General features: G+C 40.2%; 1 protein-coding gene across 4 annotated transcripts in view; it reads left to right on the forward strand.

Moving 5' to 3' along the window:
• The window catches only part of galnt13 (polypeptide N-acetylgalactosaminyltransferase 13), a 161421-nt gene that overhangs the window by 61128 nt on the left and 81297 nt on the right, over positions 1–18996 (forward strand). For all 4 annotated transcript variants that reach the window (XM_084123279.1, XM_084123280.1, XM_084123277.1 and 1 more), the window contains exon 5: positions 16224–16431. In XM_084123279.1, coding sequence (XP_083979405.1) covers positions 16224–16431 — 208 coding nt within the window. The remainder of the gene's footprint in view (positions 1–16223; positions 16432–18996) is intronic.

Raw genomic sequence — 18996 nt, forward strand, 5'->3', positions numbered from 1 at the left:
ACACAACATAGTCTAAAGATACACAGCAAATGCCAAAAAAGCACTTATTGAAAACAATGATCCAAAGACAGAGACCTTTGTGCCATTCCTAAAAACATTGTACATACCTTTCATTTCCAAGGTGTTTGATTTTCACTTTACCATGTTCATTTACAGAGACTCATGTGAATGTTGAAGTCCTCAGTGGCATCTGGGCCCTGAAAAAAAAAAGTGAACATACTGATATCAAGAGAAAGGCCTGCACGATTTTGGGAATAAATTTTAGATTTTTCTGGTTAAAATTGCTTTTTAAAATTCACAGAATACACACACACACACACACAAATGTTTCCAACAATATATAATATAATGAACACCAGGTTTGTTGTGCCTTGTAGGCATAAGCTATGTGCAGTGCTGGATAAAATAATAATAACAATAACCTATAGCAGTATAAATCTTCCAAAAGATTTCAGTAACAACTAAGCTAGAGAAAAATATATTGATTATCATGTTACTTCAAATGTTTCCATTCGTTATGATGATATGAAATGAGATAATAGTAAAAACATGAAGCCGTTTGCTTTTCAAACGCGATCGCGATCCAAAATATGATACATTCAAACGCGATCGCGCTGCAAAATATGATACATTCAAACGCGATCGCGCTGCAAAATATGATACATTCAAACGCAATCGCGCTGCAAAATATGATACGTTCAAATGCGATCACGATCCAAAATATGATACATTCAAACGCGATCGCGCTGCAAAATATGATACATTCAAACGAGATCACGATCCAAAATATGATACATTCAAACGCGATCGCGCTCAAATATAAAACATTATGGTTACCATATACATATCTACATTTGAGCAGATATCCACAAACACATTAACAGTAAACATGGGTCTAAATATTATAATATTCACCATATATCTAGCAACAGTTCAACTGCAATGTGAAATTTATGCAACAATAGCAAACTAATATGTAAGAATTTCTTACCTTACATCTTTCTTGTCTTCAAATCGCGTTCTTCTTCTTCTGATGTAAATCCAATGTAAGCTCAGGCGCGTCTAAAAGCAGAGACTTGTGAAGTGTTTTGGTGTTTTGTTTTTGAGGTAGGCCTAATGAGCGCGATTGCGTTCCATGTGGAGATTTGCATGTGAATCTCTTTTGCGCAAGTGGGCGTGGTAAATTAAAAAATAATTAGGAAGCGTTTGAGAAGCTGGACATCTTGTTGGTTTTATGCAAATTACTTAAACAGAGAATATTTGTTTTCAGTTTGAATCCGATCATTTAAAAGTACACACTTAAATGTTTATAAAGGTATATGGCTCATAAATGTGTGACAAGTATTCGCTGAGTTTTGTTTCAGTTTATAGACGTGCTCAAGAAAAAAAGCACGATGTTTTATTTTACAAAAGCACAATGTTTTGATTTGATTGTAAGTGGACACATACAAAAGTAGAAATATCACAGATTCTTTTTTTATATTTCTTTTTTCTGTATGACCATAAATGACGGAGTAATTTAAGTTTATAGTGCTACAAAAGTTTATAGCGCCCGCGCGTTTGCCGACCTCAGAGGGTTAACTGATTTGAATAATAGAAATGTATAGTGTTCTATATGAATGCCAGATAAAAGAGATGCGTTTTTAGTCAAGATTTAAACTGACAGACTGTGTCTGCTTCCTTGACAATGTTAGGAAGACTGTTCCAAAGTTTAGGTGCTAAATAGGAGAAGGATCTACCGCCAGCAGTCGATTTTGATATTCTAGGTATTATCAACTGGCCAGAATTTTGAGATCGCAGTAGGATCCTAACATTGTCCGGGAAGCAGACACACTCTGTCAGTTCAAATCTAGACTAAAAACACATATATTTGGCCTAGTATACACAAAACACATTATAGACTTCTATAGTTCAATGTTAGGCTGCATAGCTTAGGTCAGCCGGAACCGGGAACACTTCTCATAAATCCTGATGTACTTGTTACATCATAAGAAGGATGGTGTCTACGCTAATATTAGTCTCTCTGTATATCCCAAGGTTTATTGCAGTCCACCGGATCCAGGCTTTATCCAGATCTGAAGAAGGACCTGCGCCTGGACACGATGACGACACAGTCCTTAAGTGTCAACTAGGCTCTCCCCTGTGAAGGCCTCCTTCCCTTCACCTCTGTACAGAGTCACCACGTGGCTACGCGGACACGATAAATAATTATGTATTATAATTTTTTTAAGGCCAGACAAGTAGTTTGTTGAGGGTTGATTTGTAAAGAAGGACTACACGCCAGCGCACATATATATTCAAATGCGCATATCTATGGACTGAACACGTGATGCGCATGTGCACGACGTCGCTGTTTGCGCAGTGGTTTGCGCAGAGGTTGCGTAGGTTTGCGCATAGATAACTGATAATCATTTGCACCTTGGAACCTATTTCCGGGAGTGTGTTCTCGAGCCACCAGGCACTGTTTTGTGCGAATGGGCGGCCGGAGCGCGTTGAGGGTTTTCTGTTAGAATGGAGTCGTGTTAGCGGCCTCTAAGTTAATAACTAATGATCTTCGCAACGGAAGTGAATCAATCAATCAAAACTAACTTTAACAGGACAATAACTTTATAACTAGAGCTGCTGTAAAGCCAAAACAATCTTTGTTACTGTAATTTCCTATTATCACTGTAAAGCTGCTTTGAAACAATTCATGTTGTTAAAAGCACTATATAAATGAAGGTGACTTGACTTGGGTAACACTTTATAATAACGTTCAGTTGTAAGTCATTTATAAGTGGTTAGTTAATGATGAACTAATCATTTACAAAACATTCATAAATGATTAGCAAGTGATATACTAACATTTTATGCATGTTTTGTAAATTCCGTTACAAGTCATTTACAAGTGATTAGTAAATGATTAACTAATTATTTACGAAACATGACTATGCGTTCATAAATGATTAATAAGTGATATGTTCATTATTGTATGTATGTTTTGTATATTCAGTTGTAAGTCATTTACAATTGATTAGTTAATGATTAACTAATCATTTACAAAACATGAATATGCGGTTCATAAATGTTTAATAAATTATGTTATTTTTTTGTATGTATGTATGTAGCAATTAGAGGGTGCAGAAAGTGTTGTAAATGCCTTGTATACACGTACAGATAATTTGTAACAGGTAAGGAACAGTGTTCAACACAATGATGTGTAAACGCATGAATAAATCATTTACAACACTTTCTGCATCTCCTAATCTAAAGTGTAAACTATTCATCAGTTGTAAATGTGTTACACATCATTCGTAGATTACCACTTCAAGAATCAGTAAGGCATAATATCAACGAATCATATCTACGAATGATGTGTAACACATTTACAAGTGATGAATAGTTTTCACTTTAGATTAGGGGATGCAGAAAGTGTTGTAAATGATTTATTCATGTGTTTACTCATCTATAACAGGTGTTGAACAATGTAGTGTGTACTGCAGTGTAAGTTCTGACTGGTGAGGGTATAGACAGCTGTCTTCTCTGAAACACATGGAGTCTTTAACCACTGTGCACCTGATGTGAGCAAAACATACAAAAAATAAATAAAAATGTATTAAACATTTTTATGAAACGCATAGTCATGTTTTGTAAATGATTAGTTAATCATTAACTAATCAAATGTAAATGACTTATAACTGAATCTACAAAACATACATAAAATAATGAACATATCACTTATTAATCATTTGTGAATGCATAGTCATGTTTCCTAAATGATTAGTTAATCATTTACTAATCACTTGTAAATGACTTTTAACGGAATTTACAAAACATACATAAAATGTTAGTATATCACTTGCTAATCATTTATGAATGTTTTGTAAATGATTAGTTCATCATTAACTAACCACTTATAAATGACTTACAACTGAACGTTATTATAAAGTGTTACCCTGATGACGAAGAGCAGCCATCAATTGTTAGGCAGTATTCTGGGTTGCAGAAGTTTTTTGCCCAATAATTAGAAACTCTGTTTTTTTTTTTTTGTTTTTTTTTCAGAATTAAGTAGTAGGAAATTACTAGTCATCCAAATTTTTATATCAGCTATGAATTCCATTAATTTTGTGAATTGGTAAGTTTCGTCGGGGCACGAAGAAATATAGAGCTGAGTGTCATCAGCATAACAGTGAAAACTAATTCCATGCTTCCTAATGATATCTCCCAAAAGTAGCATGTACAGGGTGAACAGCAACGGTTCTAGTACTGAGCCTTGTGGTACACTATACTGAACTTTTGATCTATATGACATCTCTTCATTTACTGCTACAAACTGATAACGGTCAGATAAGTATGATTTGAACCATGCTAGTGCAATTCCACTAATGCCAACATAATTTTCGAGTCTATTCAAAAGAAAGTTGTGGTCGATGGTATCAAATGCAGCACTAAGATCCAGTAACACTAATAGAGAGATACAACCACGATCGGATGATAAGAGCAAATCATCTGTAACTCTAATGAGAGCAGTCTCAGTACTATGATATAGTCTAAATCCTGACTGGAAATCCTCGCAGATACCATTTCTTTCTAAAAAGGAACATAGTTGTGAGGATACTGCCTTTTCTATTAATTTTGACAGAAAAGGTAGATTCGAGATCGGCCTGTAATTGAGCAATTCTCTAGGATCAAGTTGCAATTTTTTAATAAGAGGTTTAATAATAGCCAGCTTAAAAGTTTTTGGTACATATCCTAGTGACAAAGATTAATTAATGATATTAAGGAGAGGATCTATGACCTCTGGAAGCATCTCTTTCAATAGCTTAGTCGGTATAGGGTCTAACATACACGTTGTCGATTTAGATGATTTAACAAGTTTAGACAATTCTTCCTCTCCTATGGCAATGAATGAATGACATTTTTCCTCAGGGAGACTACAATGCACTGTCTTATGCGACACTGTAGTAGACGGTTGCATAGTTAAAATTTTCTCTCTAATATTATCAATCTTGTAAGTAAAGAAGTTCATAAAGTAATTGGAGCTTTATTTTTCGTTAATTTAGCCATTGTTTTGAATAAATGCCTAGGGTTGTGTTTGTTTTCTTCTAAGTGTTGAAAAATAAGCAGATCTAGCAGTTTTTAAGGCCTTTCTGTATGCAATCGTGCTCTCTCTCCACGAAATGTGTAAAACTTCTAATTTTGTTTTCTTCCAGCTACGATCCATTTTTCTGGCTGCTCTCTTTAGAGCCTGAGTGTGCTTGTTGTACCATGGTGTTGGACTATTTCCTTTAATCTTCTTTAAGCGCAATGGAGCAACTGTGTCTAAAGTGCTGGAAAAGAGAGACTCAATCATTTCTGTTGCAACATGGAGTTCTTCTAAGCTATCTGGGATGCTGACGAGATGAAACTGATCAGGGGCCGTATTCACAAAGAATTTTAAGGCTAAAAGTAGCTCCTAACTGGCGAATTTAGGAGCAACTCCTAAAAATAATGGGCGTGTCACTCGTAACTTTAGGACTCCTAATTTTTTTTTCTAAAGAGTAATTCACGAAGCATTTTAGCCCTAAAAGTAGCACCTAAGCCTGGGACAGCTTAAAAGAAGTCGAGAGGACTCCTAACTCACTAAGACCTATTCACAAACCGCTATTTGTGGCATTTGCGATGCACAATTGTGCACAAACGTTGCGATGTTTTGAAATGCGTATGCGGCGGCTACAGGAGCTTCCAATCGCGAGGGAACAATTTTGCATTGTAGGCATAACTAGGGATGCAAAAACGCCACCAACAACAACCAAAACTAGGCTACTCATTGCATGTAAACTAATTGTAACGTTTCAGTGTGAATCAAATTAAAATGTTCTTCTCTTTGCAAACGTAGGCAGAGGCATATAGTGACAGATTAATTCAATAATGTTGCAAAGATATTGCATCAATCCATATGTTTCATTAGGCTACTAGGCTATTTGTTTTGCCTTACTCTTTATTCATTTAGGCTATTTATTCAGTTATTCATCATCTTCCGTCCTTCACACTACTTGTGTAGCGCACGCATTCTCAGACCCGTCACTCATCGTAGGGGAGGTGTTTGGAATCATTCCTGCGTTACAATCATCAGCCAATCAAGGTGGTCACTTCAGTCAAGCTTGTGCATGAGTAATGACGTCATCCATAGCAACGAAGACTCACTCTTAGTTTAGGAGTTGTCATTTTTCTTTACTAAGAGTAGGTCTGAAAGGCGTTGTGAATAACTTTTAAGAGAAAACTCCTAGCTAAAATCTTTTAGTGCGATTTAGGAGTACTCCTAGTGGTAAGGTAAAATGCTTTGTGAATACGGCCCCAGGAAGGTTATTTATTTATAAAGCAATCTTTAGTGGCAGAAGTGATAGTTCTACCACATTTATAACACAGAGTCGGCTTTGCAACCTTGGCTAAATTAAGTATACATGAGATTAAATAATGATCATGTCATCGCTCTGCTGCAGAATTTCAACGGAATCAACATTGATTCCATGTGACAATATTAGTTCTAAAGTATGATTACGACAATGAGTAGGTCCTGACACGTGTTGTCTAACTTCAATAGAGTTTAGAATGTCTGTAAATGCTAATCCCAATGTGTCTTTTTCATTATCTACATGGATATTAAAATCACCAACAATTAGGACTTCTGCAGCCAGTACTAACTCTGATAGAAAATCAGCAAATTCTTTGATAAAATCTGTATGGTGCCCTGGTGGCCTGTATACAGTAGCCAGCACAAATGTCAAACGGGATTTATCACTTACGCTAGATGATGTTACAGAAAGCACCATCACTTCAAAATAATTATATTTGAAACTAGACTTCTGAGTAATACTGAAGATATTGCCATAAATTACAGCAATACCTCCCCCTTTTCCTTTTAAATGAGCCTCGTGTTTATAGCAGTAAGCTTGAGGGGTGGATTCACTTAAAGTAATGTAATTGTCTGGTTTTCCCAAGTTTCTGTCAAACAGCACATCTAGGTTATGGTCTGTAATCATGTCATTGACAATAAGTGCTTTTGAAGAAAGGAATCAAATATTCAGCAACCCGAGCTTTATCCTTTGTTAATCTGCATTAAAATTGTTTTTTATTTGTTGAACATCAATCGAATTTTTAACCTTAAATGGGTTTGTGTGTTTTTTTGTATTTCCTAGTTCGGGCAACAGACATAGTCTCTATGTGATGATATCTAGGTGAAAGAGTCTCTATGTGATAGGACTTATCTGTGTCAGAATGAGAGTCGTAGATCCAAATGCAAGCAAGCAGTTTATTGAAGATAGGTTGAAACAGTGATTATACTCAAAACACCACGTATAGCAGGCGGGCGACCAGGATACAAATTCACAGGAGAGGCTGAGTGATATGAATAAATCCAGCGCGGATGCCAAACTGGAACTGGATGAAGAGAACTCCAAACGATCTCCAGAAGTCTGGAAACGACAGACGAGATCGAGGAAATAACTCTGTAAGGAAACTCAGGCACCGGAACTGGGTAAGAGAGCACAAACAAGAGTGACGAACCGACACCAAGCAATAATCACTCCCGCTAGATATAGGCAGCTAACAACAGAAGTAACTGGCTGCAGCTGCGGACTGATTAAGTGATCAGCTGGTTACTAAGCAACAAACAAGCACTACACACTCAGACCCCACACCCACAACAACCAACAGATACACAAAATGAACACACGGATCGATGAACCGTGACAGTACCCCCTCCCCTAAGAGTGCCTCCTGGCACTCACAGGAGAGCCTACCTGGCGATTGTAATCATCGATAAGGGAGTGATCCAGTATGTCCCTAGCAGGAACCCAACTTCTCTCCTCCAAGTACTGAAATCCGCGTCCCCTCCTTCTTGAGTCCAGAATACGACTGACCGAATAGGTGGGTTCCCCATCTACGAGTCGCGGTGGAGGGGGAACCGGGGCTGGCGGATTAATGTGTGAATGAAACACGGGCTTTAATTTGGAGACATGAAAAACAGGATGAATTCTCCTGTGCGCGGGAGGAAGTTTGAGGCGGACTGCCACCGGACTAAGAATTTTGGCGACAGTGAACGGGCCAATGAATTTGGGAGCTAATTTGTTACAAACGGAGCGGAGAGGAATATTCTTGGAAGAAAGCCACACTTTTTGACCCACGACGTAAATAGGAGGCTTTGACTGGTGATCGGCCTGAGCCTTTGTGCACGCTCCCACTTGGAGGAGAGTCTCACGGGCTCTACTCCAAGTGCGGCGGCACCTCTGGACGAATGCGTGAGCGGAGGGGACCGCGACTTCGGATTCCAGACTGGGAAAAATAGGTGGCTGGTACCCTACGCTACACTCAAATGGAGATAGGCCCGTGGATGACACTGGTAATGAGTTATGTGCGTACTCAACCCATGAGAGTTTCTGGCTCCAGGAGGAAGGATTCTGAGAAACCAAACATCGCAACACTCTCTAAGTCTTGGTTGGCACGCTCAGTCTGGCCGTTGCTCTGAGGATGAAAACCAGAAGAAAGACTGACACTCGCACCCAATAATCGACAAAATTCTCGAAATAAATTGGGGACCCCTGTCAGAGACCACGTCCATCGGGAGGCCATGTAAACGAAAGACGTGATCTACGACAGCAACCGCTGTCTCCTTGGCAGACGGTAATTTGGGCAAGGGGATGAAATGAGCCGCCTTCGAGAACCCCACTGAATAACGTTGGACCGTAACCCCTCCGGCACAAATAAACGACTCGGTGGACACTCGGGCGGAGGCGTTACCCCTTCTAAGGCCGAACGGACCTTCGACTAGATCTCCCATACGAGTGTGGAGACAATGAGTCTCTCAGGAAAAATGCACTCGGGAGTGGACGGGCGAACGGAACGGTCAAAAATTTGAGATAAAGCATCGGGTTTGATGTTCTTAGAACCCGGATGATACGATAGTGAAAACTCAAAACGACCGAAAAAAGGTGCCCACCGAGCCTGCCTGGAGTTGAGTCGTTTAGCAGATCTGATATATTCAAGGTTCTTATGTAAAGACATTAGCTCAATGGGGAAATATTAATAATAATCCATAATTTCCAATTATGATTAATTATTAATATTTGGTTCAGTTAATTAATTAACTTTGAGTTAAGCCAAATTAATATTACAATCAATTAATCAGTTCCAACGAACTCTTCGATTATTCATTTATTCTAAGAAAAATGTATCTTTCAGGGTCACTGAAAGATTATTATTTCTTATTGTGTACAGCAATTAGAGCATGTAACAAGATCAAAATCGTAAAAGGGACTTTGTATGCAAACAGAGGATCAGAAATCAAATTCATAATTGTGCACAAGTTTTATTAACTAAATCACAAACATAACTAACACTAAACAAACATAAATACATTCATACATCCATACATACATGCATAGGTAAAGGGGTGAGTGAAACAGGAAATAGAACTATGGAGCAAGATCTATTTCAGCTTATTTCAGTGCACCTCATGAAATTTATACTTGCATGGTCAATTCTTGAAGTGGTTGAAGATTGAATTCGTTGTTGGGTCCTTGAGTGTCAAATGTCACTGTATGAGTTGCAATCCTTTCTTCTCCGTTGGGTGAAGGAGATAGGATGAACTTGTATTGTCGCTGTTCTCATGGCTGGAGTGCAGATTGTGGCCTACACGCTCTGGGCCGGCAGGACACAAAGAGCACATGGTGAGAGTTGTGAGGGGCTCCGTCCGTGTTGAATGTAGTCACTGAACTCCTGAGGTTGTCCTTGATGCTGGAGTGAGCACATGTCCTGTTGAGGCCACGCTGGACCTCACGGCATCCTTAAGGCAAGAGTTGTCCATTCCTTCTTGGTTGGATTTCAGAAAGGCAGTCTGAACTCGGCCTGCAGGGCCCAGTGGGGGAGGAAAGGGCCCCCCCCCCCCCACACAGGTTTCACTTGGAGCTGCAGTTTAGGTCCGAGGACAAGAGCTAAGAGGGCCGGATCTTGTGGTCAGTGACTTTTAAAGCTTGACAAAGGACAGCCCTATGTGGGCTGGTTCACCCAATGAGAAGGGTAGAATTTCTGGCGGGAGTTTCCTCTGTCACCAGGATTTACAAGCCTTTGTCTTAAGCGTGCTCACTCGGACTGGCATGCTGGATTGGTGTTTAATGACACTACTAAGGAAGATTCTTAGTAATACTAATGTGTTGCACAGCTATTGGCATATCATGTACACAATAATTTCGATCTTCAAAGTACCAATTTATCAAGACCAAACATGGTATAAGTGGGGTACACCGATTGTTGGTCCTGTAATAACTACATAGTATCAAAGAGATCATAGTATCAACAGAATTATTACAAGACACAAGACACAACACACAACAGTAAATCATTCTCAAAATGTTCTGGAATGCATGTTAATTTCATGTTAGTCAATTCATCACTAAATGAATGCAGGAGAGTCTGTTTTGCAGAGTGTTTCTGTCTTCCCATTGTCTCTCTCTTCCACATTCTTTTGGATCGTAAAACTCTTTGTGTTTCCTGTAACAAGACACCGCCCTGCCAGTGTGTTAGCTTCATTTGGGGATGTTAAATTTTGGCGAAAGTTTCATAGTGAGTTTGCTGGATTATTCATTAAATAAATGAATTGTGTGTGTCCGATTGGTCCAGACGCTACACTTATGATCGGTCCAGAAGGTACCCCCGAACCCTCTAGCCAATGGCGCCATTCTTCCAAATGCTAGCTTGACTGCCAGTAACTCTCTGTTACCAATGTCATAATTTCACTCAGCAGACGATAAACAATGAGAAAAAAACGCGCAAGGGTGCATCTTATCATCCGTGGGTGAGCGCTGGGAAAGAACCGCTCCTACCCCCACCTCTTGATGCGTCGACCTCCACCACAAACTGACGTGATGGATCAGGGGCTACAAGAATGGGAGCTGAAACGAAGCGGCTCTTGAGGTTGGTAAATGCAGCCTCAGCTGCACCAGACCACCTGAACGTTGTTTTGGTGGAGGTCAAGGCAGTCAGAGGAGCGGCTAGTTGGCTGAAATTGCAAATGAAACACCGGTAAAAATTAGCGAACCCCAGAAACCTCAGTAGGGCCTTACGGGAATCTGGAATTGGCCAATCCACCACAGCCTTAACCTTGTCAGGATCCATGCGCACACCCTCGGAGGAGATGATATAACCCAGAAATGGAACCGACTGTGCATGGAACGAACATTTCTCCGCCTTGACAAAAAGCCCATTTTCTAACAGCCTCTGGAGCACTCGTCTGACGTGCTGAACGTGTTCCTAGAGAGAAGAAGAAAATATCAATATGTCATCAGGTAAACATATATGAACTGATCTACCATATCTCTCAGCACGTCATTAATGAGTGCCTGGAAAACTGCAGGGGAGTTAGACAGCCCGAAAGGCATGACCAAATATTCAAAGTGCCCCCTGGGGGTGTTAAAAGCAGTCTTCCATTCATCCCCCTTCCTTATGCGAACCAAATGATAAGCATTACGTAAGTCCAATTTTGTGAAGACGGATGCTCCCTGCAACCGCTCGAAGGCTGAAGACATCAACCGTAAAGGATAGGTATTCTTTACCGTGATGTTGTTCAACCCTCGGTAGTCAATACACGGTCGCAGAGAACCACCCTTCTTCCCCACAAAAAATAACCCTGCCCCCGCTGGAGAAGAGGAAGGGCGAATGAACCCGGATGTTGTTCAACCCTCGGTAGTCAATACACGGTCGCAGAGAACCATCCTTCTTCCCCACAAAAAATAACCCTGCCCCCGCTGGAGAAGAGGAAGGGCGAATGAACCCGGATGCCAGAGAATCAGAAATGTATTTCTCCATGGCCTCCCTTTCTGGAGCAGAAAGTGAGTATAACTTGCCTTTAGGCGGAGACATACCTGGCAGTAAATCTATAGCACAGTCATAGGGACGATGCGGAGGGAGAGAAGCAGCCCGAGACTTACTGAACACTTCCTTCAGGTCAAGATACTCACATGGCACGTTCATCCTGAAACACAGAACAAGACACAGAAGAACACGCAGACATTAAACAAGAAGCATGAAAAAATTCACTCCAGGAGAAAACAGAATTCCCGCGCCAGTTAATATGCGGGTTATGGAGTGCCAGCCAGGGATGACCAAGCACCACAGGAGTAGAAGGAGTGTCAATCAATAGAAAGTCAATGTTCTCTGAATGATTACCAGAAGTGATCAGTCTTAAGGTGACAGTAGAGTGTGTGACGGAGGGTAGAAGTTGACCATTAAGTGCAACCACAGAAATGGGCTTGGAGAGTGTCACCACTGGTATCTGGAGTCTGTGTACCAGATCAATATCCCAAAAATTACCCTCGGCTCCTGAATCTACTAGAGCCTCACAGTCGAAATTCTGAGTCTGCAGTCTTAAACTTACTGGAAGATGAGTGGCAGAAAAAGAGGATTCAGTCCGTGCAATCCCACCTGTCAGTAACCTCTTACCTACTAACAGGTGCTGTCTTTTACTGGACACTGCAGTGCAATGTGACCGGCGTTTCCACAATACAAACATAATCCCCACTCTCTCCTCCTCTGTTTCTCCTGTGATGATAAACGAGACCTGCCCAGTTGCATGGGCTCAGGATCAGGAAGAAATGCTGTAGTTTCGTCAGGAGAATTAAAAGTAGGATTAGGTGTAGATGTAACATTGGTACTGACTCGCGGTGACCGACGACCTCGTCGACGCAGTCTGGTATCCACTTGAACCGCCAGATCAATCAATTTATCCACCCCGGCGGGTAATTCCAAGACGTAAATCTCGTCCTTTATGTACTCAGAAAGTCCGTGTAAAAACATGTCCCATTGAGCTTCGGCATTCCAGCCACACTCTGCCGCCAACGTACGAAATTCAATAGAATAGTCTGTTACCGTACGTTCCCCCTGTCGCAGCTCTGCAACAAGACGCGCCACGTCTCTGCCCGAAGCAGCGCGATCAAAAACCTTTCTGAGTTCATTAGAGAAAGTTTGAAAGGACGCACAACACGGTAGTCTCTGCTCCCAAACAGTCATTCCCCAGCTGCCCGCTCTTCCCGCGAGTAAAGTGATCACAAAGGCCACCTTGGATTCCTCCGTTGGAAACGCGGAAGGTTGAAGCGAGATGTATAATGAGCATTTGGCCAAAAAGGAACGGCACAACTGGGACTCACCAGAGTAGAACGCAGGAGGCGGAAGGCGGGGTTCAGTGGAACGAATGGACTGGATCACTGGAGTCGGTGGATCTGCCAGTGTGTGTTGTTGAGAAGCAGCAGCCTCAATACGTAATTGCTGTACCTGTTTCGTTAGTTCAGAAACTTGGGTGACTAGCGTCTGTATAGCACGATCCATGGCCATAGTCTGTTCCTCCTGTTGCTGGAGACAAGCATCGCTCCTGGCCAGTACATTCTGCAATTCCGCCGTGCTTGCTGGATCCATTGAAGGTCGGTTCTTTCTGTCAGAATGAGAGTCGTAGATCCAAATGCAAGCAAGCAGTTTATTGAAAACAGGTTGAAACAGTGATTATACTCAAAACACCACGTATAGCAGGCGGGTGACCAGGATACAAATTCACAGGAGAGGATGAGTGATATGAATAAATCCAGCGCGGATGCCAAACTGGAACTGGATGAAGAGAACTCCAAACGATCTCCAGAAGTCTGGAAACACAGACGAGATCGAGGAAATAACCTCCGTAAGGAAACTCAGGCACCGGAACTGGGTAAGAGAGCACAAACAAAAGTGATGAACTGACACCAAGCAATAATCACTCCCACTAGATATAGGCAGCTAACAACAGAAGTAACTAGCTGCAGCTGCGGACTGATTAAGTGATCAGCTGGTTACTAAGCAACAAACAAGCACTACACACTCAGACCCCACACCCACAACAACCAACAGATACACAAAATGAACACATGGACCGATGAACCGTGACAATCTGACCTCTGTGAGACAGCTAGCAGACAGTCGCTTTAGCCAGTCTGTCTGCTTCCTGACCTGAGCCCTCAGATTGTCATGTTTGATCTCTAAGACTATGTGCCATATTACTAGAGAGAAGAGCAGCACCATCCCAGGAGGGATGAATACCATCTCTTTTCAACAGGTCAAGTCTACCCCAAAAACTTGCCAGCCAGTGAGTGAGGACAGTCTACTAAGTATCTCATCACTCCTTCGAACAGGAAGGGGGCCAGAGAAAATTACAGTGCTTGACATCGTACTTGCAAGTTCACACACCTCTTTAATGTTAATTAATCTCCGACTGGCGAAGTCAAACATCATTAGTGCCGACGTGAATAATAATCTTAGAGAATTTACGATTAACATTAGCCAGCACTTTTAAATTTGCTTCGATGTCAGGCGCTCTGGCTCCCGGCAAACATGTGACTATGGTGGCTGGTGTCTCTATTTAAACATTTCTTGTAATAGAATCGCCAATAACTAGGGCACTTTCAACAGGATTCCCAGTGGGTGTTTCACAGAGTGGGGAGAACCTGTTTAATTTTGTTATCGGAGCGGAAGAGCGGTGTTTTGTCCCGCGACTACAGCGTCTCACGGTCACCCAGTTGCCCTGCTGCACGGGCTCTACAGCCGGAACCGAACAATGTACAGAGTTCACTGAGCTAGTCGCATCCAAAGCAGTATCTAAACCCCTTGCACTCTTACTATCCTCGATTAAAGTTTGGATGCAAGTCTCTAGTTCTGAAATCTTCTTCGTCAGCCTGACTATCTCCCTGCATTTATAACATGTAAAGCCCTCTGCGCTGACAGAGAAGGCTATACTATACATGTGACATGAAGTGCAAGTGACAATAATAGGAAAATATATGACTCACTGTGTTTGTTGACTGATCCTACTCACCACAGTTGTTTGATGGACTCGAAAAGGCGCGAGTGCGCGAGAGAAAAAAAGATGGCAAACACAGATGGCAGATTAACAGGCTAGTGGAAGACTAGCACGTTTTACGAGCGATAGTGAGCTAGATTAGTTAGATTAAAGCTAGCGAAGTCAGATCAATGTGACAGACAAAAGCTATAGATATATAGATATATGTCCAAAGTTTTCACTGACCAACTTAAATGTATTTTGTAAATATAAACAAATTTTGATTTTGATGGCAGCAACACACTCCAAGTTGGTAGTTGGGACAAGTTGGGGCAGAGACAAAATAAAAGTGTAAAAAGACTATATAATATCTAAGTTAAACTGTTAAACTGTTGAAACAGTCCACAATTTACAGGTGAACTGGTAATAGGTGAGGGTAGGTTTAGGTATAAAAGGAGCTTCCACCAAAGACCCGGTCTTTGCAAGCAAGTCATGGCTTTGTGCCAAATTTCATGAGATAACTGTCAAACAATTCAAAAATCACATTTCTCTATGCAAGATTGCAAAGAATTTAGGTTTTTCACCTACTACCATATATAATGTTGTGAAAAGATTCAAGGAATCCAAAGAAATCTCAGTCTGTGTAGGGCAAGGCAGAAGACCTCTGTTGAACGTGCGTGACCTTTGACCACTCTGACAGTATTGAATGAGAAATTGTCATGCTACTCTGTTAAATACAGCCACATGTGCTCAGGGGTACTTTGGAAAACTGTTGTTACTTAACACAGTCTGCTACTGCATCAAGATATCCAACTTGAATCTCTGTTACGCAAGGAGAAAGATATACATCTGTTCAATGCAGCGTTTTCTGGACCCAAGCTCCTCTCCGATATTCAAAAACACAGTGGAAATGTGTTCTATGGTCAGATGAGTCCATGTTTCAGCTTGTTTTTTGGGGGGGGGGGGGGGGGGGGGAAACTGACTTTGAGTTTTCAGTCCCAAAGACAAAAAGGTTCATCCAGACTTTCATCAGTGAATATTGTTATATTAATGCAATGGATTTATAGTATGCACAAGACAATCAATTCAATACAACAAAGATGTCTTAAATATGAATGCAATTTTCTATAGTCTAATACAAGAGGTGTCATCAGTTTTCAGTCAGTTTTTATAATAAATCTTTGAAAATCAAAATCTGGATTTGAATTTTTTATGTTATTATAACCTATGCTATGTGAAAGTTTGAAACAGAAAATAGTGGTTTTCATCTTGCCACTTTCTTGGTAAAGACAACACATTTTTACTCAAATTAATCAAAATGGATTTATTGCGTTTTGGAACCAAACTCTTCATGTGTTGTCCACCATGACTCATCTATGTAGATGACATCATCTTTTTTTTCTTCTTCTTCCAGATTTTCTAAAGAAGAAATTGGAGGACTATGTTGCAACTCTGGAGGTTCCAGTCCGAATTTTGAGGATGGAACAGCGATCCGGTTTGATACGAGCACGGCTGAGGGGTGCAGCTGCCACGCGAGGGCAGGTCATCACCTTTCTGGACGCCCACTGTGAGTGCACTATAGGGTGGCTAGAGCCCCTGCTGGCCCGAATCAAAGAGGACAGGTGAGTGTACTCTGCAGACAACACTATATTCCTGAGTCTAGAACTTTGAATTCTATCCACCTTATTTTTATCCTGAGAGTGGACACTGCCATGTGTAACTTGAATGTGCGAGGCTTCCGGTGTTATTCACATTATTTGACTGATTACACTTTATCTCTATAGTGCACTTTAGACATTATACTTACTATAAGCAACGTTGCAACTACATGTCAACTAACTCTCATTAATTTGCAACTACAGGTCAACTGTTATACTTTTATAAACTAAAAAGTGGGCTGGTTTAGTCCCAAGTAGTATTGAACTAGTAGTATACTTACAAGTATATACTTAATATATACTTAAATATACTTACTACATACTACATAAATGTACTTTAAATATAATATACTTACTACATAAAATATACTTAAAATAATCTTGTGCTTTACTTAAGTATACTAATAAAATGAACTTGAAGTATACTTGTTTTCTTATAAGGGCAAAGACAATTTTCTCAGCCCCCCATGTAGGCTATAACATTGTCGATAGATAATAGATAATGTCGATGGAAGGGGTCTCAGGATGCTTTATTCGCTGCAGAGATACACAGAGCACAGTAAATTATTTGGGATACACATCTCTCCCCTTCAGTCAGCACTCTCGTTAGAAGAGTGAGAGAAAGCACATCCGAACCCGTCAATGGCATGTGTGTTTCTCAAGATCTTAATTTACTCAAATAATAGTTACAAAACAAAGACAATAATAAAATAAATTAAATAAAAATCACAAAATTTAGTAAGCCACAAAATACATGTTACCGTTATATGGCATATGCAATAATATACAAGGAAAACATATAATGTAGTTTAAAGTTTACTCATATCAGTGAATAAATTCGTTTGAGAAAAATGTAAAAAGTTAAAGATTTTACACAAACAAATTGAAATAAAAAAACATATCAATAAAATAAAATAAGCATCAATAAAACACTCAAAATGCAATCAATCACATTAAATTTCATGACATCACAGCCTTACATTACACTTAAACATTTTAATCTCATGAAATAAATCGATGACGTAGTTTTATACACTTCAAAATGTCCTTACCAAGCACGCTCGTTAGAAGAGCGAGAGAAAGCACATCCGAACCCGTCAATGGCAAATGTGTTTCTAAGGATGGCGCTGTTAGCACATCGCACATCAGAGTTATCATGTATGTGCCCCTTATTAAACATTCTGCATGAATGGTCCCAATATAATTAATTATGTACATTGTACCTTATAACTCAGAACACAAATAAAAAATAATAAGTTTTGATGGAGTTCATTGCATTTTATACTTTCTGAACCAGCTACATACTCCCCGCCTGAACTTCACAAAACTTGTTCAATACAGATAAATAACTAATCAAAAGCCACACACAGATTAAACACAATTAATGCTCAATACACTTGACACAGCAACATGCTTCCCAACCCACAGAGAAAGTGACCTAAGCAGGCTGATCAGGCCTACAAAGAGTTTACAAAGACTTGTAAATAGGGTGCCCCAAACACCACTACTGATTTCAATGTGAAAGTTACTTTAATTCAGAATTTTGTCTATCTCAACTTGATGCAATGTTTTGAATAAACTCAAAGGAAAAACACTTGTACTACTATGTAACTGCTTAATCATTTGTATGACAATAAAGAGCTGGTAACCCCATTAACTGAATTGGTCATCTTCATGTTTTGGGTCATTTCACGAGTTCACACTTACAACTAAGTCAGATAGAATAAAACCGTATTTGGCGTGCTGTCCGAGGAGAGGGCTCCGGGCTTGGTATTCGGCCCGAACCCAGAGTACTCCCCCCATATTCCCCACACTCCCACCACAGTGGTTCTGATAATTCATCTCCTGTTAAATTAAAACTGCGATGTATAGTGATGCTTTTATTGTTGTTATCTGGAAATGTTCAGCCAAATCCTGGGCCTACTACCTCTGTGCAATGTCTACCCACTCCCTCAGATTTCAAAAGTCGATCAGGCCTTTGTTTCATACATTTAAATGTTAGAAGTCTGGTCCCTAAAATGGATATGATCAAGATCTGGGCAAATACGACAAACGCTGATGTAATGGTTCTATCAGAAGCTTGTGTCAGGAATAATTCCCAAGGTAAAACCCCGGTTCATTTTTAAAAGATATTTTAAAGGTTTTCAAGAGCAGGCTTTCCTGCGTGATTTATATCATAGTGATCTTAACAGAGTAACTCTGATTCCGGATGTTGAATTGGCATGGGAATATTTTCATTCAATTTTTCTGTCTATTTCAAATAAACATGTTCCCATTAAAAAGATTAGGATCAGTGGTAGGGAAAATCCCTGGTTCTCAGACAGTCTCTCAGAGCTAATTCATTTAAGAAATAAATCGTGGGCCCAAGCTAGATTTTCAAACTCCTCTGCTGATTGGACTATGTTTAGAACCCTAAGGAACAAGTGTACCTTGATGATAAGAAATTCCAAATCAGAGTTTTACCTGAAGACAGTTACAGAGAATCTAAATAACCCCTCCAAATTCTGGAAAGTAATTAAATCTATGTCA

The sequence above is a fragment of the Abramis brama genome (genome assembly GCF_963993115.1).
Source record: "Abramis brama genome assembly, chromosome: 8".
In the NCBI taxonomy this organism is placed as follows: Eukaryota; Metazoa; Chordata; class Actinopteri; order Cypriniformes; family Leuciscidae; genus Abramis; species Abramis brama.